This window comes from Dreissena polymorpha, chromosome 8 (genome assembly GCF_020536995.1).
Source record: "Dreissena polymorpha isolate Duluth1 chromosome 8, UMN_Dpol_1.0, whole genome shotgun sequence".
Lineage (NCBI taxonomy): Eukaryota > Metazoa > Mollusca > Bivalvia > Myida > Dreissenidae > Dreissena > Dreissena polymorpha.
The window spans coordinates 1,424,548-1,448,852 of record NC_068362.1 but is presented as its reverse complement, the minus strand read 5'-3'; the positions used below and the strand labels follow the sequence as shown (position 1 = coordinate 1,448,852).

Below are 24,305 nucleotides of genomic sequence, written 5' to 3'. Positions count from 1 at the left end.
AGCGTTCTTGAGTAATCATCCGGAAACCATCTGGTGGACTGACCTACCGACATGTGAAAAACATTTTTGTTTGCAGTTTGTGCATGAACAAAATAAAACTTTCAATGTTATTGGTAAAATGAAAAGTAATAATATTGATATATTGTTGTTGGTGTTTTAATTTCACAATATATCAGAAATAATTTTTAAATGACAAAAGTATCTCTCGAATGTGTAGGAAGTTAAAATGATCATGTTATAAACATATATAACTATATAATTTTGAAAAGGGACATGACTTTTCAAAATATTTACATAGGATAATACAAATTATACGAGACATACGTTAAGAGTGCACAGGTTAAACATTAAATCATAACAAAGAATACATGCAAGTTTGATTTTTTTTTCAGTTGAAAAGTTTATTAGAGGCATACTAAGGTAGAAAAGTGTGTCTTTGAGCAGACAGAACAGATTAATTATTAAAAACTAGAATCTAGACACCCTAAAATGTGGAATAAATTATATACTCCACAGTTGATCATCATTAATTTGATATAACCTAAATTAAACCATACTGATGATTAAGGTGTTATATTCAAGGTTCCCTTTCCATATTGGTAAAATTACCATTTGAAATTCCGTTCTATACTATGCAGTCGTTATATGACAGTACTTAAATCAATCAAGTGATAATATATCATTGAACCAAGGTAGCTTATTGTAATGATTGGTAATTGGAACACCCATAACATTGGAAAGGAAAAGCCCATAAAAAATATTCTTTCTTGTTCTAGTACTTGACTCTTTGAAACATGATCCCATTGAATACGAATTAAGTGTTAGTATGAAATTTGTTACAAGCAGCAATAAACGTGTCTTCAATATACAAATATTTGTATATCTATAAATGCTTATTTCACATGCAGAGGGTTCTCAGTAAAAGTACATAGTGGCTGTGATATAACTGTTGATTAATACTAATGGCACAAAGTATGAAAACAAGTCACAAACAAGATGTATTTGTGAAACACTGTGTCCCCCCATATATTTGACCTTGGCCTTGAATGATGACCTTGACATTTTACAACTTAAATGTGCAGCTCCATGAGATACACATGCATGCCAAATATAAAGTTGCTATCTTCAATATTGCAAAATTTGACCTTTGACCTTGAAGGATGACCTTGACCTTTCACCACTCAAAATGTGAAGCTCAATGAGATACACATGCTTGCCTAATATGAAGTTGCTTCATATTTGCAAAAGTTATGGCCAATGTTAAAGTTTGAGGCAAACAAAACAACAATTTGATCAAAGCAACATACCAACAGACAGGGCAAAAACTGGGGTACATACAAATTTAATACAGCATCATTTAACTGTCAGTTTCTTGATGTAAATGAAGGCTAGTTGGGAGCACTGTACTGAATACTCTTTAAAATGGGCCACACTTGGGAAAATGGGGCATAATGCATGTGCGCAAAGTTTCGACCCAAATGAGCCTGCGTATTCTGATCTGGCTAATCAGGGACAACAATCCCCGCCTAAATTCAATTTGACTTATAAGGGTCTTTCTAAACATGAAAAATTCCATAAAACCGGAAAGTTTTGTCCGTGATTAGCCTGTGTGGAGTGCAGAGGCTGTTCTGGGACAACACTTTAAGCGCATGCTTTTTAGATTTTAGCTTTTGTGATCGCCTTTTGTCTGTTGTCCGTCATGCGGCGTCAACATTTGCCTTGTAAACTCTCTAGAGGCCACATTTATTGTCCAATCTTCATGAAATTAAGTCAGAAGGTTGGTCCCAATAATATCTTGGATGAGTTTGAAATGGGTACATTTGCTTGAAAAACATGGCTGCCAAGGGGCGGGGCATTTTTCCTTATATGGCTATATATGGCTATAGTCAAATCTTGTTAACACTCTAGAGGCCACATTTATTGTCTGATCTTCATGAAACTTGGTCAGAAGATTCATCCCAATGAAAATATTATCTTGGATGAGTTCGAAAATGATGCCGGTTGGTTGAAAAACATGGCCGCCAGGGGGGGGGGCATTTTTCCTAATATGGCTATAGCAAAACCTTGTTAACACTCTAGAGGCCACATTTATTTTCCGATCTTCATGAAACTTGCTCAGATTTGTCCTTATGATATCTTGGATGAGTTAAAAAATGGTAACCTTTGCTTGAAAAATGAATGCCAAGGGGCGGGGCATTTTTCCTTATATGGCTATATTAAAATCTATTTAACAATCTAGAGGCCAAATTAATTGTCCAATCTTCATGAAACTTGATCAGAAGAACCATCCCAATAATATCTTGGAATAGTTTGAAAATGATGACGGTTGGTTGAAAAACATGGCCGCCTGGGGGCGGGGCATTTTTCCTTATATGGCTTTAGTAAAACCTTGTTAACACTCTAGAGGCCACATTTTTTTTTCGATCTTCATGAAACTTGGTCAAAAGATTTGTTCCAATGATATCTTGGATGGTTTCGAAAATGTCTTTGGTTTCTTTCAAAACATGGCCACCAGGGGGAAGGGCATTTTTCCTCATATGGCTTTTGCAAACCTTGTTAACACTCTAGAGGCCACATTTATTGTCCAATCTTCATTAAATATGGTCAGAAGATTTGTCTTATTGATATCTTGAATGAGTTCGAAAATGGTTATGTTTGCTTGAAAAACATGGCTGCAAAGGGGCAGGGCATTGTTCCTTTAATGGCTGTAGTAAAATCTTGTTAACACTCTAGAGGCCACATTTATAGTCCGATCTTCATGAAACTTGGTCAGAAGATTCATCCAAATCATAAAAAATGATGCCCTTTGGTTGAAAAACATGGCCACCGCAGGGGCGGGGCATTTTTCCTAATATGGCTATAGTAAAACCTTGTTAACACTTTAGAGGTCGCATTTATTTTTCCGATCATCATAAAACTTGGTCAGAAGATTTGTCCCAATGATATCTTGGATGAAATCGAAAATGGTTATGGTTTCTTTAAAAACATGGTCACCAGGGGCGGGGCATTTTTCCTTACATGGCTATAGTAAAATCTTGTTAACACTCTAGTGGCCACATTTATTGTCCAATCTTCATGAAACTCGGTCAGAAGATACATCCCAATAATATCTTGGACGAGTTCAAAAATGATGCCGGTTGGTTGTAAAACATGGCCACCACGGGGGCAAGGCATTTTTCCTTATATGGCTATAGTAAAACCTTGTTAACACTCTAGAGGTCACATTTATTTTCTGATCTTCATGAAACTTAGTCAGAAGATTCATCCCGATAATATATTGGACGAGTTCAAAATTGATGCCGGTTGGTTGAAAAACATGGCTGCCAGGGGGCGAGGCATTTTCCTTATATGGCTATTGTAAAACCATGTCAACACTCTAGAGGCCACATTTATTTTCCAATCTTCATGAAACTTGGTCAGAAGATTTGTCCCAATAATATCTTGTTATCTCAGGTAAGCGACTTTGGGCCTTTCAGGTCCTCTTGTTTAAATAAGGGCTAACATCACAGGACAAGCCCAGGGCCCTCAATCTATTAAATCTGCCGCCGAAATTCGGCAGCAGTCCCCCACGTGAAAAGTATACTTTTTCCCCTTTTGGGGGGAAAAATTCCCCTTAAAAAAATTTTAAAAAAATCTTTTTTTCTTGATAGAAAGATGTGTCTCATGATTATTATATCTCAATTCTATTTCAATTTAATCTTTGCAAACATACTAAATTATGAAAAATGCAATGAATATAGTGCAAACATGTACAAATGTAATAATGAGAGAGTAAGTAAAAAAAATCCCCCAAATAGGGAAACGCCAAAAAAGCCGCGAAAATTCCCCCTCCTAAGGGCTGCGGACCCCTTCCCCCAAAGTAGTGTAAGGGCGCTAAAGCCAAACTAGTCGAACAGAAATAAACAAGGTTATTGACATATAAAACTATCAGAACAGTGGAACGCGGACAGATACATATTCGCTATGGAATCGTGTGTGTGTGTTAGGAAAAATCGCTATTTACGGAGGTGTCGATAATTTGATTGCTGTGCAAAATATTCTCTCTCTTAAAGTCCCAGTTCGCGGAATAGATCGTTTTTTTGTGCATGTAAATCGTTTAGCGAGAAATAAACTTTACATAAATTCATTGAAATATGTTTTTTATCGAGGTTGATATCAAAAACCTGATCAAAATCGATTTTTAATCGATAAAATAATATATAAATGATCATAAATACAAGCAATAGGCGAAAATCATTGCAGCGTCACGAGTTATGCAAATTATATTTATATTTAGCTTCGGCTAAACATTATTAGCATATGGAAGATAAATACATAGATTTAGCAACTCAGTTTCCATCTGTATCAGATGTACTTGCATTTGTTCTTAACTTCTCTCCGCTTAATTTGCCCATATCCGCAATTTTGTCACTTAAGGTTTGAATAAACATGTCAAATCATTTATTATAATAAGGTCGTTTTCGTACTTTACAGTACTCGACCCAACATAAAAATCGCTTCATTGTTTGTTTTCAACCGATTTCAACCGGATTTTCAGTGATATTCTCCATAAAAACACGTTTTCTTACGATTCTGCCCATATATATAGCTATGAACGGGGACTTTAATGCCGGAGTAAAGCCTTTCGATACCCTCTTGTGAGTCATGATGAAGACAAAGTGATCCTGATTTATAGTCGAAAGTGCCATCACAATTACTACAACAACATATTCAGTAGATTTCTAGATTCTGGTCAGTTCAGCTTTTCTCAAGAGATTTTGTTATACTTTGGCATTAAAAATGACTTCAGGTATGGCATACCTGAAAGGAAAGAAAGAAAAACAAGAGATGTGTTTTTCAGAAATACAATGCCCCCTACTGCGCCGCTTTAAAGCAATATATTTGACCTTGAAGGATGAATTTGACCTTTCACCACTCAGAATGTACAGCTCCATGAGATACATATGCAAGCCAAATATCAAGTTGCTACCTTCAAAATTGCAAAAGTTATGGGCAATGTTAAAGTTTTTGGAAAGACGGACAATTAAACTGTTATATGCCACCCTACCGGGTGCATAAAAACATGTTTCTGTTATTATGTTACTAATTAAATAAAATAAACAAGAGATGCGTTTGTCAAAAACACAATGGCGTCTACTGCGCCGCTTTGAAGCCATATATTTGACCTTGAAGGATGGCCTTGACCTTTCACCACTAAAAATGTGCAGCTCCATGAGATACACATGCATGGGAAATATAAAGTTGCTATCTTCAATATTGTAAAAGTTATGTGCAATGTTAAAGTTTGGACGGATGGAGGAACTGACTGATGGGAAGTTCAACTTCTATATGCCAGCTTTCCGGGGGCATAATAACTTCAAAATGCGTTTGTAAAATGGAAAGTGATAAATACAAGCATGAAACATACCATAATTTTTGGTTAATTCTTTTTTGTGAAATGCTTTTCAGCATAAATGCATCTCCATATGATACCCAAAGCCGTATTGTGTTTGTTTGAAATTGGATCTCAATGTAATATCTTGACCTTAAAGATAGTCCCAATTATATATGTGACATTTCATGATTTGTGGTATTCAACCCTTTCCCACTCATAAGCAAAGTGACAATGGCTATGCATGTGCAAACAGCATAAAACCAGAACAGCATGCATCTAGCAAGAAAGGTTCTAAATAAAATGTAATTTTCTAAAGGACTACAAATGCGCAAAAAAGGTATCTAAGTGGTAAAGGGTGAAAATTCCCTGATAAGTGACGATGTGAAATGTTTGGTTTGGACATGTTATATAAGACCTAGATTTGACCTTTGATTACAGAGTGTGACCTTGACCCAGGCGTTAGTAGGGAAGCATGTCTTGCCCTTGCTTGTCTTCAAATGTTCATGCGTCAAAATAGTTTATTGAACTGGCGATCCAGGGAACATAGACATAAACAAAGCTCTACAAAACTCTTAAAATTACTTAAACAAAGCTCGAAAAACTCTTTTAGATATTAATGATACATTTTAATTGTTTATGAGGATCATAATACACAGATGAAAATGTTCAGACAAGACTACATACACACAAAGCTTGTAGTTGCTACATTTGTATTCTAACACTTGCACACAAATTTATATGAATTAAACATAAAACACTATACATGTAATTTTCAGATATATTAATGACCTTAAACAAGCATAAAAAATGTAAACTATAAACACTGTTATGATGAAAACAACCCAGGCATGATATGATATTTAAATGCTTTTAAAACAAACCTATCTTGTATCTTGTTGATTTCCATGATAAAACTAATTATGCTCAACACGTTTTTGTATGAAATAAGTATTCTATGCACATTTCCGGATAAGCAATTACCTCTTTTTGATAAGAGCAGATCCATTATTTGTGAAACTTTTAAGGAAAATCCTGTCATATCCATCAATTTTCAAACTTTAAAAACAATGATTGTCTTTTCACTATCAACCATTTGTTTGTTTTGTTGAAAAGGAAACGTGATACAATTCATTGAATCTTTATTGATATATTAGGGAAAAAAAGATAATTTTAGAATTGTATGGCTTTAGAAAATATGTCATATTTAAATGTAAATACAAGCATAATCTTCATTTTTGCTTTTTATAAAGGTAAATTTCACCTGATAAAAATATATTGGCACAATACAATACAATAACCATCAATTTAATATGAAAAAAAGCAAATTTGTTGAATTGATATCCCCTGCCAATTTCAAAATTGTGTGACAGACAGACGAAAGGTAGGACGGACAACGCCCAATTCTATATCCCTCCGCCTTTGGCAGGAGATAACAAACAAAACATAAATACAACTAATCATTTATAGCATACCAAAGCACAACAGGTTTACAGTAAAGGAAAGACACATCAAACATTAATTTGGTGTGTTTTTTTTAATCGTCAATTCATTTTATCAAATTTACAGAGAAGCAATAATAATCTTGCTTATGCAATCAACTGTATTACAGAAATATTTGTTAAACAGACTTGTGAGATGGGTCAAAAGATGATACCATCTGCAACATAAGTGCATTGTGTCTAGGCTTAATAATGTTCAAACATGTAATGATATTGATTAGTGTGCTTTGACAACTTTCTGTCTCACCCTACTGCCTTCAATTAATATTTACTTGTTTAAACTGTTCTTACTTATGTCACTGTCAAAACTTATAAAGACTGTAACCATTATTTGTAGAGAATGTAGTTCTCAAAATGTTACAAATCAGACATGTACATTGGACTTTACAAAAAAAGCACATGTATACACACATACTCATTTAAATCTCTTACAGAATTCATCATAAAACATGCATCTCTCATACAAAGCTAATATATGAAATATGTAAATATGACCGTTTATTGTTAGATTAAAGATCTCTTAACAGAAAATTAATACTAATAATTCAGATGCAAGAGAACTAGCTACAATTATCACTAGACATTGATATGTGTATATGGTAAAAGGACGGATAATTTGTAAGCAATCTTTGTACTCAATAAAGTACTGTGTTTTACAGTAAACCCTTCAAGTTCAACCAACCATCAGATCAAAACAGATCAAAAACATGACATTGTATATTATAAGAATTCAAAATTACAACAAAAAATACACAGACTGATTTTTTTGAGGGAATATAATGACAATCTGAATGAACAACGTATGGTTATATTTGAAGTATTCAAACTTATAATGTGCCCCAGTCATAATCATGTCAATGAATACCGTCAGAGGACAGAAATATAATTGTGTACATGAATCTACATGTTTTGACTTCATTGAAAAGTTTTCACAATTATAATATGTCCATTAACAATATTTTTTATCACATTGATTTTGTCCTAATATACAATTAAATGATTACACATCACTTACTTTCGAAATAAGAGTTTAATGATTTAACACCAATTAATCAAGCTTATCATTTTGTAAATCCGAATTACATAGAGTAATACATTAACGTAAATAGCACATGGACATTAGACATTCATATCCAAAACAGACAAGCAACCATTGATAAACTCTTCAATAGCTGACACGAACAAAATGTCCTGCACTAAAAAATGACAGGAAAGACAACATATAATAACTTAAAAGCAAAATGGGAAATATTATAAACTGATCTGGGTCTGTTTTCACCACTCATAGAATATGAATAAAGAATGAGTCACGTTTTGTGAACACCGGGAATAATGCATGTGCGTAAAGTGTCGTCCCAGATTAGCCTGTGCAGTCTGCACAGGCTAATCATGGACAACTCTTTCCGCTTTTATGATATTTTCTGTTCAAAGAAAGTCTCTTCTTCGCAAAAATCTAGTTTAGGCAAAAAGTGTCGTCCCTGATTAACCTGTGCGGAATGCACAGGCTAATCTGGGACGACACTTTAATCACATGCATTATGCACAGTTTTCTCATATATACAGGCCAAAAATGGTGCTCACATCATTAACATATTGTTCTTTTGAGGAATTATATAATTGAGCCTTGCTCTGTGAAAACGGGGTTTAATGCATGTGCCTAAAGTGTCGTTCCAGATTAGCCTGTGCAGTCCACACAGGCTAATCAAGGACGACACTTTCTGCCTAAACTGGATTTTTGCCATGAAGAGACTTTTTGTAAGCAATTTTTTTTATAAAAGCTGAAAGTGTTGTCCCTGATTACCCTGTGCAGAATTCATAGGCTAATCTGGGATGACACTTTACGCACATGCATTAAACCCCTTTTCACAGAGAAAGGTCCAATTATATGTGTTTATTGCCATGCTAGACCTTAATTTTAAGAATTATTTATACATTATACAGTTATGGGAGCATTTTTTTTAGACAGTCTTAGAATCAGTTCATAAATAGGTCCCTTGTCAATTTTCTAGCAAAAAATATATTTAAATATGCATTTAAATATATTTATTAAATTAAAATATTGATCACTTTATAATCTTTCTGAGTTTGTATGTATTAATTTTGTAGTTCAATAATTTATCCACAATAATTTTTAAGTTTTGAGTAATAATTAAATACTTGTATAATGCAATTCATACCAAATGCATGTGTAACAGCCTATCTATAGAAGCAACAACTTCAGACAAACAAAATCTACCAGTTTTATCCAAACAAAATGTCAACATTTAGAGTAATTGTCAATACAATACAAATTCTGCAAGACACTTGAAGAAACACTTATACAGATAATGTTAAAAGGTCAAGTCTTTTCATTCATTTTACGGTTCCAAAGTGTTAACAACTATTTTCTTCCAAGAATGAACTAAAACACCAAAAGCTAGTCCCTTTGTTGTTTGATTTGGGATTGTAAGCTACTAGTTTTCCTTGATATTTTGCTATGGCAATTAAATGGTTATCATTTCTTCTTTCCTTTACTGGAGATGTTTTTCATAGCCCAATCCATTCCTTCCTAAAACAGGATAGAAAAAGAGTAAATTATGTTAGTAATTTTCCAATAAATATACATAAACTCATTTTAATACTTGTCAGCTATTGTTTTTACTGGTGGTGCATAATGGCAATATTGGCAAATCCTTATCGAAAAATACACACTCATCCTAATTGTAATCTGTAAAAACTGAGTTAATTTATTGAATATAATTTTCCGCATAATTAACCACTGAAAGGGGAAATGACAAGGCCTGTAACTCACCCGGACCCCTTCGTTGGTGAGCGCGCTACACGCCTGGATCTGCCAAACGCGGTCTCGTATCGTGTTCAGGTTGAGTCCCTCGGATACCTCGGAGGCCTTTGCAGAATGCTGCAGGTCCTGCTTGTTTGCGTACACCAGTAACGGAACACCACTCAGTTTAGGCTCTTCTAGTAGCTCCCCCAGTTCCTATAGAAACATATTAAATTTATATAATATGGTTTTCTTCAGCTTTGGCTCTTCTTATTATTCCCCAAGTTTCTGCAGAACATTTTCATGAATTATAATTAGGCTTATCAAATAAATCTGCTTGTTCTTATAAAAAATATTTTTATTTACTTCAACTCTTCTAATGCCTACCTCAGTTCTAGAACACAAACATGTCTCTCAAATAATTCACTTCTGATAACTTCCCCAGTTTCTTAAGAAATACAGAACATTTGCATACATCTCCAAAAATGCTCTTCCAATAAACCCCGCTATTTATTTAGAAATAAAGAACATTTAGATGCATCTCAAATAAGTCTGCTCTAATAGCTTTCCCATTTCCCTTAGAAATATTGAACACTCCATGTTGTTTTTAATTTTACATTTGATTCCAATTACACTCCCAACAATAAAACAGGCATACAAGCAACAGAATGCATCTCTAGTTGGGCTTGTTAGTCTCTTCGAATAACTTCTCAACTTCCTATAAAAATAAATAATATATACCATTTCCCATTGATTTATTGTACGATTATTTCAAGCATGGTCATAAGACCTGCATTGAAACCTGTAACTGTGAACAGTCATGATAATGCTGTTTTTCATTTATTTTAACGAAACATTTTTTGGGGCGAATGGGGGTACAAACAAACCTCTCCTGTCTCTTCAAATCTTTTTCTGTCTGAGCTGTCAATTACATATATCTGAAAATAAGAAAGAACATTGAAAAACTATATATTTCATTAAATACAAGACAAATACTGTATGGTAAAACTTTGAAGTACCTATGAAACATGAGTAACCCAAGGAGTAACATATACAAGAATTCTTTTGGTTCTGAGATTTCAACAGAAATAATACACATACATGTAATTAAATACCATAATTGTACACAACTGTAACTTTTCAGCATAACTTCATGACTTATGAGCAAAAGCAGCTATGTATACACAATGCAAAATACACATAATAGAGTACTCACTAAAACATCAGTGTTTTCAAAGTAGTTCTTCCAATATGGTCGTATTTTTCTCTGGCCACCTATGTCCCACACATTTAGACGGAACCCTGCTGATTGCACTGTTTTAATGTTGAAACCCTGCAAAACAATACAAATATAATGCATATGACACATTGGGGCCATGCTCTGTGAAAAGGGGTTTAACCCTTTGCATGCTGGGAAATTTGTAGTCTGCTAAAATGTCGTCTGCTTAATTTCTAAAAGTAGCATTTTCTTAGAATTTTTTCAAAGAATACTATCAGAATAGCAAACAGTTTGGATCCTGATGCGACGCCACGTTCTGTGGCATCTCATCTGAATCCAAACTGTTTGCAAAGGCTTTTAAAATTAGGTTCCAGCACTGAAAGGGTTAATGTGCAGTCGCAGATTAGCCTGTGCAGTCCGCACGGTCGGTCACCTGAGACTTCAGGGAACTAAACTGCTCTTGGCAACGTTTGAGATGTTTCTGAAACCATTTATAAACTGGGCCAAAATATCAACTAGAGAGTTAACAAGGTTTTACTATAGCCATATAACGAAAAATGCCCTGCCCCCTGGTGGCTATGTTTTTTGACAGATTGGAACCATTTTCAAACTCATCAAATAACAAATGTTCTGACCAAGTTTCATGAAGTTTCATGAAGATTGGCCAATAAATGTGACTTCTAGAATGTTAACAAGGTATTTATATTGACAAATAATGACAGATGCCCTGCCCCCTGGCGGCCATGTTTTTCAACCAACCAGAACTATTGAGACCAAGTTGTCTAAGATACCATTGGGACAAATCTGATAATTTTTCACGAAGAACTAACAATAAATGTGGCCTCTACACAAAAGGCATATGTTGAGACTCATGACGTACGCAGACAACAGATAAAAGGCAATAACAAAAGCTCACCATGAGCTGTGCTCAGGTGAGCTAAAAATATCTCCTTCTCTGTCACACACTAGAGCAGAAGGATGAATATAAAATTTATGTCTACTGAAAGCTCAAAATGAGGTCCTTTGCACTTATTTTTTTTACAAAATATTATTTTTGTCATTTTGGGTTTGAAAATGTTTATTATAATATTAAGTGGGGATGAAGGATGTTGTGGTAGGATAAATTTTATGGCAAATCTACATGTATTTGAAATGAAATTATGTGTCTGAAATAATGACACTTCAACAAGATGAATGTTTGAAAAACGTCGCTAATAGAGACACATACAGTCAACCATTATGACAGCTATATCAACAGCAAGCAGGCTACAGTCAACCATTATGACAGCAGGCTAATAGAGACACATACAGTCAACCATTATGACAGCAGGCTACTCAATACAAGCCCTTATATTTAATATTCCTTTAACCCTTCAACACTTAGATACGTATTTTGACGCATTTGTAGTCCCTTAGAAAGTTAAATTTAATTAAACATGCTAGATTCAAGTTTTAAAGGCTTCATTTCCAACCCTGAGATACTGATGAGCAGCAAACAGCATAAAACCTGAACACACTGCGAGTTACTCGCCATTTTCACTTTGATTCTAAGTGGAAAAGGGTGAATATTCTTTTGGCATACCTGTGTAGGAGTAATATGACTAATATCTTCCGATGCCAAGCTCTTTAGTAACGTGGTTTTACCAGCATTGTCTAGACCAAGCAACAGTATTCGAAGCTCCTTGTCCCCGCTTGACTTGAGCTTCCTCAGCAGCGCAAGCAAACCCTAAAATACATATAAAAATATTGGGTTACAGGCCAATAAGGGACGACACTTTCTGCTTTTATGTTTTTTTTCGTTTACAGAAAGTTTCTTCTTTGCAAAAATCCAGTTTAAACAACAAAACAACAAAGGGCAACAACTCTTATTTAAGACATTGTAGGGTTAACTTATGGTTATTGTACATGGCACTTCTCCTTATTGATATCTACATGTATACATCCATGAAGTTTCATGTTGAAATCTAACTTAGTTTTGGAGATAAAGCCCTGAAAAATTGTGACAGGTAGACAAACGGACTGACAGACTTGCACACAACAACAAAACTCTGCCTTTGGAGATTGTTAATAATCTCTATTCTGAAGCTTGTATGCTATTCGCTGACTGGATCTGATAATATTGCATAAGAGGTCATTTTAAAATGACCTTCCAATACCCAATCAAAGTGACACACGCAATACGTGTGTATTCAGTCTGTCAGGGTAGAAGCCAGAGAATTTGCACAATAAAAAATTTGATTGTTTATTAAAATGGATACTTAACCACTGCGATCGGTATATATAAGGCAAATAAAATTAAAGTGATGGATAAGAATATGTATGGCCAGAAAGCAACATGCCAGCAAATAAGAAATTATTCAAAACTAAATATTTTAAACACCTGCCACTGTCAGGCTATTTCCCTGGGAATTTAAGCACAGAGATACTGTTATGCCTGAATTTCCACATTATTGGTACCCCTGTGCCTGAATTTCGCCCAAAAAAAGAGTACCCATATGTCTGAAATTTCATTTCAGGAACACCTTTGTATCTATATTTCCTGTGATTATCTGTGTTTGCTTTGTCACGTAATTATGTATCGCTCGTGGAAAACACACAGTAACAAACAAAGTTCATTTCTGTTTTCATCGTGATTTATTTCTGTTGAATATATTCTAACACAATGCTAACTATTGTTAATGAAATACAATTTTACAGCACGGCGGCCAACATGGCCACCACGCCAAGAAGACGTGACAACTCTCAAAGTCCTTTTCCAAATCTAACAGCAGAATCCCCCTCTTACAACAACACCACAGCATTTTATTCTGAGGAAAATAAACATAAAGTTTAGATATGTCTTATCCCATTCTTGATTGGTTGACTGTTACTCTATCCCCGATTTACTAAACCCACCCCTTCGAATAACCCTTGTTGATTGGATGGATCGCTCATGCAACTACCATATGTCACAGTTTGTGATGACCATGTGCAGATAATTTCATTAAGCATACTCGATCATATAACCAGATGTTCTCTATGGACAAACAAAATTGGTAATATGAAACCTAACACTTCTATAATCAATTATGTAAACCCCGATACACATTCAATCCGAACTTGTATCTGTTATGTACCTTGGCAAATTGGAATTACCCTTATATAATTATCATATCTGAATTATGTATTGGTTTGAAGTAATGTTGACCTACGAGCCAAATTGTTAATCATACCAAGACCATGTCAACAGATGTTCCCGATAATTGAACTAGATTGGAGAAATGAAACCATACTTCTATAATCAATTTTTTAAACTTTATTACATACCCCATCCAAAGACATCTGTTATGTTAATTCCTAAATACCCGCAACATACAGCTACTTTACAAGATGAACTCTCAAATAGTTTGATCACTTTAAACTTTTAACTTCTGTTTATGTATAAGATAGAAATATTGATGTAAATAATCTTTCAACATTTCCTTACATATCAGTAATTATAACAGTTACTAATTAATTACTCAAACATATTATTAAAATATTTCCCTATTATTAAATCTATCTGTACTTAAATTTCTATCATAAGAATAAACAATATGGATATACCGTTATGTCACAGCTTGGTTGTACTTTTTAGTGATTAAGAAAATATTAAAGTGCAGTTTGATCGCCAGTAACGGATCACTTCCAGTACATAGAAGAAAACAATGCACAATGTCCTCAAGATATTAATAAATCTTTATTCACAAAAAAATGCTATTTAACATACAAATATTATTTACAATGAAGATTACAAAATCTGTCAGCAAAATTATGTTTCAGCATGTTGTACATCGGCGAGGATTTCTCCATTAGGGGACCATTTTCTCCAGTATAGAATCATGTGGAATTGGCATGGGGGGGGGGCATGTCAAAACACCTGAATATGACAGAAATCAGCTGCTTTATTATCAATAGCATGGAAATCGACAAAAATAAACATTAAACCAACAGAAAACATGTTTTTCAAATGTAATATTTAAAACATACCTTAAGCCTTGATCACAGCATAAGTATTACCCTTTTGCCTTCATTAAACATTAAAATCAGCCTTTAAACATAGTGACAAGCTGTTGCTTTTCAGCAATTGACAATCTATTGTTTTACAGCAATGTATGCAATACACAAAAACTTAATAAATGATTAATGTTCCTTCTCAATTTTCATGCATGTGCCTACCATGGTAAAGTGATTTTTTTCCTTCTTTATCAAGTACCGGAAAAAATGCAATTTTCCAATAAGAAAAAAACTACAAATTGCTGTCAAAAATTATTCCCAATTGAAGGTTTCTAAAAAAGTAAAAATAATTATTATTAAATAAATAGAGGATATTTGTTGGATTTGGTGGATTATCGATTTTAATTCACAAGTGATCATGGAAAATAATATTTTCACGAGTGGCACAGAGATGATAGTTTTATTATTGTTTATTCTTTAAGTTTACATGTATATTTGAGTAATTTAGTTTAAAATGTTTTTATAAAATATTTTAATTTATAATGTAAATCATACATGCCAAAATTTTTCAGGCCCAAATCGGGACTTTCCATAAAAAATTGTCGGGACATTTTACCAAAAAGCGGGACACTAAAACGATCAATCATTCCACTTTTTCTATATACTCAACAGTCAGTATATTACTTACAAAAACTCTAAAGTTCTGCCTAATCTTGACGATAAATGTGTGTTCAGAATTTCGTGAGCACAGACGTTCTCCATTTTCCGGAAGTAAACACACTCCATAAATTCAATTGGTACAGGGATATCCCCTTGATATGTAAATCGCGTGACACGATGTGAGTGCATCGAGCACTGTTCTTATTCAACCAATCGTAAATTGACTCTTAATTTAGATTGATGCAATATGTACAAACTATTTCCTGAAAATCAGTCGAATACGAAAGGTAATTTGTGAGAAACATCAATGTATATTGGTCATCATTCAATTTGTTTGATGTACAAAATCGGTGTTTTAACAGGATTTATAACCTTAGGTTGTATAATTCACAGAATAAAAGTATCGTTGGACTTGATTGGGCCATGAAATACAAACGCAGGTGCCGTTAATTTCTGTACGATACATCTTTTGATAGCAATTAGCCACCTCTATCATAAAAACACCATGGTGTGAATGCTCATTAAATAAATAAGTTGCCGATAAATAGCTGATAAGGTGTCAAAAACAACACTGGTGCACTCAAGTAGTAGAAGAGGGTTGTTATTTGGGGGAAATAAAGGGATTAGCGATGACAAGTTTTAGCCAGAAAGAGCTCGAAAAGCGAATTTTATTGGGAACTTAAAGACCTTTATATTGTTTTTAACGAATGTCGGGACAAATCGTCTCATATCGGGATGCCGGGATAAAGAGCCCAGAAGCTGGACTGTCCCGCCGAGATCGGGACGTCTGGCATGTATGTGTAAATGTTTCCGACAAATGATCCGCTACTGGGGAAAATCCGTTACTGGCGACTTAAATTAAGAAAAAAACTATTGCTTACTGTCTATGCACCTGTCTCCGTGTGCCTTAACAGGTAAAGGCCTGCACATATTATATTTACACTATGGACACATGCAGTATATCTCTTAATATATGGTGGCATAATAATGAGGAATGTATACCAAATGACTATTCATTTACTGAGCTGATGCAGGGCCCTCAATTTATCAAATCTGCCGCCGAATTTCGGCGGTGGTCCCCCACCTGAAAAGTATACTTTTTTCCCCTTTTCCGAAAAGAAAGATGTGTCTCATCTCATTATTATTGTATCTCAATTCTATTTCAATTTAATCTTTTCAAACATACTAACAGGGTTCCCTCTGGGCTTTCAAAAGTTGTCGCCACTTACTTTCGCCAAATTTAAAAAGTTGTCGCCACACTGGGGCTACATTTGGGCAATGAAGATCATGTTATTATAATACAAACAAAAACTGAGCATTTACAGTATGTTAAAGGAATCGATTTAATAACAGTAGTATTAATAATAACAACACATTTAACATTGTTAATTAAATAAAGGCACATTCAATCAGTTGTAACTCTTGTTGATTGACACCTTCTTAGCAGCCTGAATATGTTGCCACAGTTTTGGTGCTTCAGAAGCTTTGTGGTATTCTGAAAATACAAAAAGGGAAATATAATATTAATATAATACTAATAATAATCAATGAATGTGAAGTATATAAATAATATAAATGTGTGCTAGCATATGATCTACTACATAGAGCCCTTAACACAACAGTCAAATAAAATAAGCATTTGTGTATATCAAATGTCAAATTGATTTCCATGTGCTAAACTATGTTTACCTTTTTTTTAAGGTACATCCGGTAGTGAATGAATTGATAAGTGTTGAGGATATAAAGAGTTCACACAGCATAGATTGTGTGTTGGAAATCATATTGAAGGAAATGAAATTCTGATAAACAACTGTCTTTGTTTGGTTTTTGTTTGTTAGCTGGTGAACAATAGCGGTGGGAACGTTTGCATTTTGAATGAGTCTCAAAATAAGCAGCATCTAATGTTCACTTTCTAAAAGTCGTTTTACACTCTGAACTTGCCATTTTGACGAGTGAAACAGCAATATGTCACCGTTTAAATAGAACCAATAGATGTAAAATGTTTTACTATTTTCTATAATTACACCGATTTTTCTAAAAACAATCGATACTTACCTTTTTGATTGTCATTGTTGTCAATTTAACGGTCTTGAATCTGCTTCGAACACTGTGACAAACACTTCACATTTAAGCGCAAAGTCGGTATATTTCAATATTGCCTTATCTCTGAAGCAATAAAACTGCCGACCAATTAAGATAACTTGCAACAACATTTAAACATTTAGCATGGTGTCCGCTCTCTAATTCAAGAAGTTTTTATCCGATCTTCACCAAAGTTGGTCAGAAGTTTAGGTCAAGTTCGAATATGGGTCATTAGGGGTCAAAAACGCAACGCAATTATCACCATAACATTCCACTTTGCGGTAGTCGGCAGTCAGCACCACGCTCCATTGATTACAGCTGTATCGCTTACACCATGGAAATCTATAGTATTACGACTGCCGTAAAGCGGCTGGTAAACACAGCGTCTTTTGTCATTTTAAGAAAATATGAACGCAGAAAAATGCCGATTTTTTTAAAATCGCCATTTACGAAATTTTGTCGCCAGATTTTTTATTTTGTCGCAATTGGCGCCAATGGCGATCGACAGCGGGAACCCTGACTAAATTATGAAAAATGCAATGAATTTAGTGCAAACATGTACAAATGTAATAATGAGAGAGTAAGTAAAAAAAATCCCCCAAAAAGGGAAACGCCGCTAAAATTTCCCCTCCTCAGGGCTGCGGACCCCTTCCCCCAAACTAGTGTGAGGGCGCTGGCTGATGCATAATTAACAGCAATGCTACCCCACCCACTATTATCAGCCGCAAAACGAAAACCTCAATGCTGGTTCTGGCATTTGTTACCAAAATAAAGGAAGTTTTAAACATAAAATAATGAATGATCATTACACAATAAAAAATATATTATGTTTATCAAAAGGTGTGATCTTCGTGAACAATAAGATCATGAAACAGCTGTTTTATACCATTTTTCACAAAATATTTTGGCTTGGTGTAACTACGCGTGACGTCATAAGCGGAAGAAGCTTTTTGTAACTCCAGAGAAGAGTTTGACATTGAAAACATTGACATTTGTGAATGCATTTAAAACTTGCACACAATTTGTGAACGAAACTCGTTTGCAAAAGAAACATTAGGTAACAGTAAAGCTTTATTTATTTTGCAAAACCAATGACAGCATTGGTTCCCTTCGCACGAAGCAATATGGCAGTCCTTTGGAAATTTCACTTTCAGAATGATAAGACCCCAAAGAAAATAAAGTAATGAAAGTGAACATATAATTGTCTTTAATAAATGTTTTCACTTTTATTTTAACGTAACACAGAGCATTTTTTGTAACATAAATGATATTTTATTGTATAGCTGTCCAGTAACATCACTGCTGTAATATTTAGTTATTGATGAAATAAAAAATAAATATTTTAGAACTGTCCGACATCAAATACAGTCACTGAGTCAGTCAGCCAGTTTAGAATAACCTGGCAAAAAATGTTAATTCTTTTGACCATAATAATTTATTTCGGGATTTAGTGTCTATATGAGAAGATGTAAAAATAAAGGGTAAAATTTGTTTTGTATGATAACAGGTTAGGCAAGACGGCATATGCATTTTTTGGTCAAAAATAGCCAATTAAAGTTCACCCCTCGGAAAATTATAAAAATCATTCAACTTACAAAATTAGTATGTCAAAACATTGTCATGGCATTTGTTTTTAATCGGCAAAAAGTTTATATAAAAATAATAAAGCCTTCTATATCCATATGCACATTTCAAAACATAACTCATTCAATCAGTTCCGGTTAACTTTTTGCTGCATTTATTTCCCCTGTAAGCATAATACAAAAGCTTTCTTGCTAAAACTTTGTTTATTTATTCCTTTACCAAATGTATACCTGAGACATTAATCGTTTTGTTTATATTGGGGCATTATGGAAAATCAAATACAAATTAATCGGAACTGCTGAGTATCTGGAACTGGTTGACAAACTGTAGTTTTAAAAAAATTTATGCCCCCCTTGGAAGAAGAGGGGGTTAATATTGCTTTGCGCATGTCGGTCGGTTGGTCTGTCCACCAGGTGGTTTCCGGATGAAAACTCAAGTATGCTTGGGCCTAGGATCATGAAACTTCATAGGTACATTGATCATGACTCGCATTTGACCCCTATTGATTTTGAGGTCACAAGGTCAAGGTCATGATGACCCGAAATAGTAAAATGGTTTCCGAATGATAACTCAAGAACGCTTAGGCCTAGGATCATGAAACTGGATAGGTAGATTGATCATGACTCGCAGATGACCTCTATTGATTTTCAGGTCACTAGGTCAAAGGTCAAGGTCACAGTGACTCAAAATAGTAAAATGGTTTCCAGATGATAACTCAAGAACGCTTAGGCCTAGGATCATGAAACTTGATAGGTAGATTGATCATGACTGGCAGATGACCCCTATTGATTTTCAGGTCACTAGGTCAAAGGTCAAGGTCACAGTGACCCGAAATAGTAAAATGGTTTCCTGATGATAACTCAAGAACGCTTATGCCTAGGATCATGAAAGTTCGTAGGTAGATTGATAATGGCTGGCAGATGATCCATATTGATTTTCAGGTCACTAGGTCAAAGGTCAAGGTCACGGTGACCCAAAATAGTAAAATGGTTTCTGGATGATAACTCAAGAACGCTTATGCATAGGATCATGAAACTTTATAGGTACATTGATCATGACTCGCAGATGACCCCTATTGATTTTCAGGTCACTAGGTCAAAGGTCAAGGTCACGGTGACCCGAAATAGTAAAATGGTTTCCGGATGATAACTCAAGAACGCTTATGCCTAGGATCATGAAACTTGATAGGTAGATTGATCATGACTCACAGGTGACCCCTATAGATTTTCAGGTCACTATATCAAAGGTCAAGGTCATGGTGACCTGAAATAGTAAAATGGTTTCCGGATGATAACTCAAGAACGCTAATGGCTACGATCATGAAACTTCATAGATACATTGATCATGACTTGCAGATGACCCCTATTGATTTTGAGGTCACTAGGTCAAAGGTCAAGGTTATGGTGACCCAAAATAGTAAAATGGTTTCCGGATGATAACTCAAGAACGCTTATGCCTAGGATCATGAAACTTCATAGGTACATTGATCATGACTCGCAGATGACCCCTATCGATTTTGAGGTCACTTGGTCAAAGGTTAAGTTCACGGTGACCCGAAATAATAAAATGGTTTCCGGATGATAACTGAAGAAAGCTTATTCCTAGGATCATGAAACTTTATATGTAGATTGATCATGACTCGCAGATGACCCCTATTGATTTTCAGGTCACTAGGTCAAAGGTCAAGGTCACGGTGACCCAAAATAGTAAAATAGTTTCCGGATGATAACTCAAGAACCCTTATAGCTAGGATCATGAAACTTGATAGGTAGATTGTCACGACTGGCAGATGACCCCTATTGATTTTCATGTCACTAGGTCAAAGGTCAAGGTCACAATGAACCGAAATAGTAAAATGGTTTCCGGATGATAACTCAAGAAAGCTTAGGCCTAGGATCATGAAACTTGATACGTAGATTGATCATGACTCGCAGATGACCCGTATTGATTTTCAGGTTTCTAGGTCAAAGGTCAGGGTCACAGTGACCCGAACATAATTGTACATTGATCATGACTGGCAGATGACCCCTATTGATTTTAAGGTCACTAGGTCAAAGGTCAAGGTCACAGTGACAAAAAACATATTCACACAATTGCTGTCACTACAACGGAGAGGGCTTATGGGGGGCTTGCATGTTTTACAAACAGTCCTTGTTAAAAATTGCCGCTCTGGAAACTCACTTTGTTCTCATATGTGCAGTTAAATTATGATGCCCGAATTTCAATAATAAAATAAGTAATTATTTCATAAACAATAAGAATATTTAAGTTGATATTTATTATTTGATATAATTACCAATTTTCTCAAATTTACAGGGCGTCATATGTTACACAGGCAATTAACAATTAAAAAAAATAGTTGTATTGTTAAATACACCAACAAGGGATTTTGATTCAAGGTTTAAGCTACTTTAATTTGAATTCCCATTTTAATCACTCATAATTAAATTAAATACTTATCCTAACCTTGATCTCTGTTGAATTGAATGATTGAATGATGTTATTTTTCTTACTCAAACACAATTTGATATTCTATGTATAATTTATCACAATATTGTGTTAATAATCATTAAGAAGAATTTATTGCAAACTACTTATACAAAATTACAAAAATAACTAGAAATGGCGCGGCAGAGGCTGACGCGTATCCCCACGCCGCATGTTTGACCCAGGGGCGCCCCAGGGTTGGTAATGGGGCCATGCATAGTTGAGATTGACCGTATTGTCATTAGAGAAGTTCAGTATCAATTAGAAGTGAATTGGTGTAGAAATGAAGAAATTATAGTAAAGGACAATTTTGGATGGGTGTGGCCTATTATGGGCAGGGCGCCCCAGGGTTGGTAATTGGGCCATACATAGTTGAGATTGACCGTATTGTCAAGAGATTTTCAGTTTCAATTTGAAGTAAATCGGTGTAGAAATGAAGAAATTATAGTAAAAGGCAATTTTGGGTGGGCGAGGCCCCCCAGGGTTGGTAATGGCGCCATGCATAGTTGAGATTGACTGTATCATCATAAAAGAGGTTCAGTATCAATTTGAAGTCAATCGGTGTAGAAATTAAGAAATTATAGTAAAAGGCAATTTTGGGTGGGCGTGGCCTATGTGGGCAGGGCGCCCCAGGGTTTGTAATGGGGCCATGCATAGTTGAGATTAACTGTATTGTCATAAGAGAGGTTTAGTATTAATTTGAAGTGAATCGATGTACAAATGAAGAAATTATAGTAAAAGGCAATTTTGGGTGGGCGTGGCCTATGTGGGCGGGGCGCCCCAGGGTTATTAATGGGGCCATGCATAGCTGAGATTGACCGTATTGTAATAAGAGAGGTTCAGTATCAATTTGAAGTGAATCGGTGTAGAAATGAAGAAATTATAGTAAAAGGCTATTTTGGGTAGGCGTGGCCTATGTGGGCGTGGCCTATGTGGGCGGGGTGCCCTAGGGTTGGTAATGGGGCCATGCATAGCTGAAATTGAACGTATTGTCAAAAGAGAGGTTCAGTATCAATTTGAAGTGAATCCATGTAGAAATGAAGAAATTATAGTAAAAGGCAATTTTGGATGGGCGTGGCCTATGTGGCCGGGGCGCCCCAGGGTCAGTAATGGGGCCATGCATAGATGAGATTAACCGTATTGTCATAAAAGAGGCTCAGTATCAATTTGAAGTAAATCAGTGCAGAAATGAAGAAGTTAATGTAAAATAACATAAAAAAATGAGTGAAAATCTCTGACCCGGCTCTGCTCCAACCCCCATAACTTTTAACCCAGGGGTCAGATCTAAATTCCGTCACTGTCACCGTCGCACATATGCTCATAGCTACCATGTATGTAAGTTTTAAGGTTTTAGTGCTAATAGTGTAGGAGGAGCAGGTGGCCAGGACGGACGGACGCACATCACCACAATATCCCCACTTTTTCTCCGAAAAACATGGGGATAATTAAAATCATTGAATTATGTATTCATTTATATTAAAATATCACTTTAATAATAGGCTGTTGAGTTTTTCTGAAATATTCATTATTATATTGTACTATTTATGACCATTCGTATTCTTATTGACGAGTTTATATTAAATTTTGCTTTCAGACAAAACAACAATCATGAGTCCAGGGGAAAGGCTTGATCTAGACAAGCCTATGTGGTCACAGGACACTTTTATGGGTCGGCTCAAGTACTTTGCATGGATTACAGACCCTAGACTCAGTGTGTGCTCCAGCAAACAGCTTTATGATGCTAAAACATTGCTACAGCAGTACAGGTGAATACTAATGAAACACAGGGTTTAGTTGGTTGCATTCTTGTTGAATAGAAAAAAAAACATTCTTCAAATTTTCTGATTGCCAGTAATTAAAATTCTTAAGCTTTTCATATAATTTCATTTTACAGCTACCTGTGTTTAACGGACCATAAGAATTTCAAATTCATAATTGTCCTATTTTCTTTACTTCACCGTTCTATTCTGCTTTGATAAGGCATTAAAGTAATCAACTGTCCATATTGTTCTCATGGTCTAAGAACATTAACTGACAAGTGTTACATTGAAATGTACCAGATTCTTACACAGACATGTTGCAAATAGGATTTACGTTGTTGTTTTTTTAAACCCGTGGGATTTTTAACCAGGTTTTCCGAAGGAAAAAAATGGTTATTAGATTGGCGAATGCGGGCGGGCTGGCTGGCTGGCTTGCGGGCTGGCGGGCGGGCGGAACAAGCTTGTCCGGGCCATAACTTTGTTGTTCATTGTGAGATTTTAAAATCATTTGGCACATTTGTTAACCATCATTAGACGGTGTGTCGCGCGAAAAAATTACGTCAATATCTCCAAGGTAAAGGTCACACTTTGAGTTCAAAGGTAAAAAATAGCCATAAATGAGCTTGTCTGGGCTATAACTATGTCATTCATTATGAGATTTTAAAATCATTTGGCACATTTGTTCACCATCATGGGACGGTGTGTCGCACCAAAGAATCACGTCAATATCTCCAATGTCAAGGTCGCCACGACTAAAAATAGATTTATTTTAAAACAAACTTACAAAGGGGGTTAATTTTGTTTGTTCATTTCAAAAGTTCAGTTTGAGTTGTCTCCCTTTATCAGATTTTTTTCACAATGAAAACCTGGTTTTGTGACAATTTTGTCCCTTGTTTTGTTTCAA

At 35.1% G+C, this 24,305-nt stretch overlaps 2 protein-coding genes and 1 long non-coding RNA gene across 3 annotated transcripts in view; 1 reads left to right on the top strand and 2 right to left on the bottom strand.

Moving 5' to 3' along the window:
- Positions 1–5,973: 5,973 nt before the first annotated feature.
- On the bottom strand, positions 5,974–18,605 carry LOC127842737 (ADP-ribosylation factor-like protein 3). The gene is made up of 6 exons (XM_052372435.1): positions 18,457–18,605; positions 12,436–12,579; positions 10,851–10,967; positions 10,522–10,572; positions 9,665–9,850; positions 5,974–9,421 (listed from the first exon to the last, which is right to left on the bottom strand). Exons 1-6 carry the CDS (start codon positions 18,457–18,459, stop codon positions 9,368–9,370), a joined length of 555 nt encoding a protein of 184 aa, XP_052228395.1. The 5' UTR covers positions 18,460–18,605; the 3' UTR covers positions 5,974–9,367.
- Positions 16,814–18,084, bottom strand: LOC127842739 (uncharacterized). The gene is made up of 2 exons (XR_008031858.1): positions 17,544–18,084; positions 16,814–16,983 (listed from the first exon to the last, which is right to left on the bottom strand). It is a non-coding gene; the product is annotated as an uncharacterized LOC127842739 (long non-coding RNA).
- Positions 18,505–24,305, top strand: part of LOC127842733 (sideroflexin-2-like) — a 27,697-nt gene continuing 21,896 nt past the window's right edge. Inside the window, exons 1-2 of the mRNA XM_052372419.1 lie at positions 18,505–18,627; positions 23,236–23,407. Coding sequence (XP_052228379.1) covers positions 23,250–23,407 — 158 coding nt within the window. The 5' untranslated portion in view covers positions 18,505–18,627; positions 23,236–23,249. The remainder of the gene's footprint in view (positions 18,628–23,235; positions 23,408–24,305) is intronic.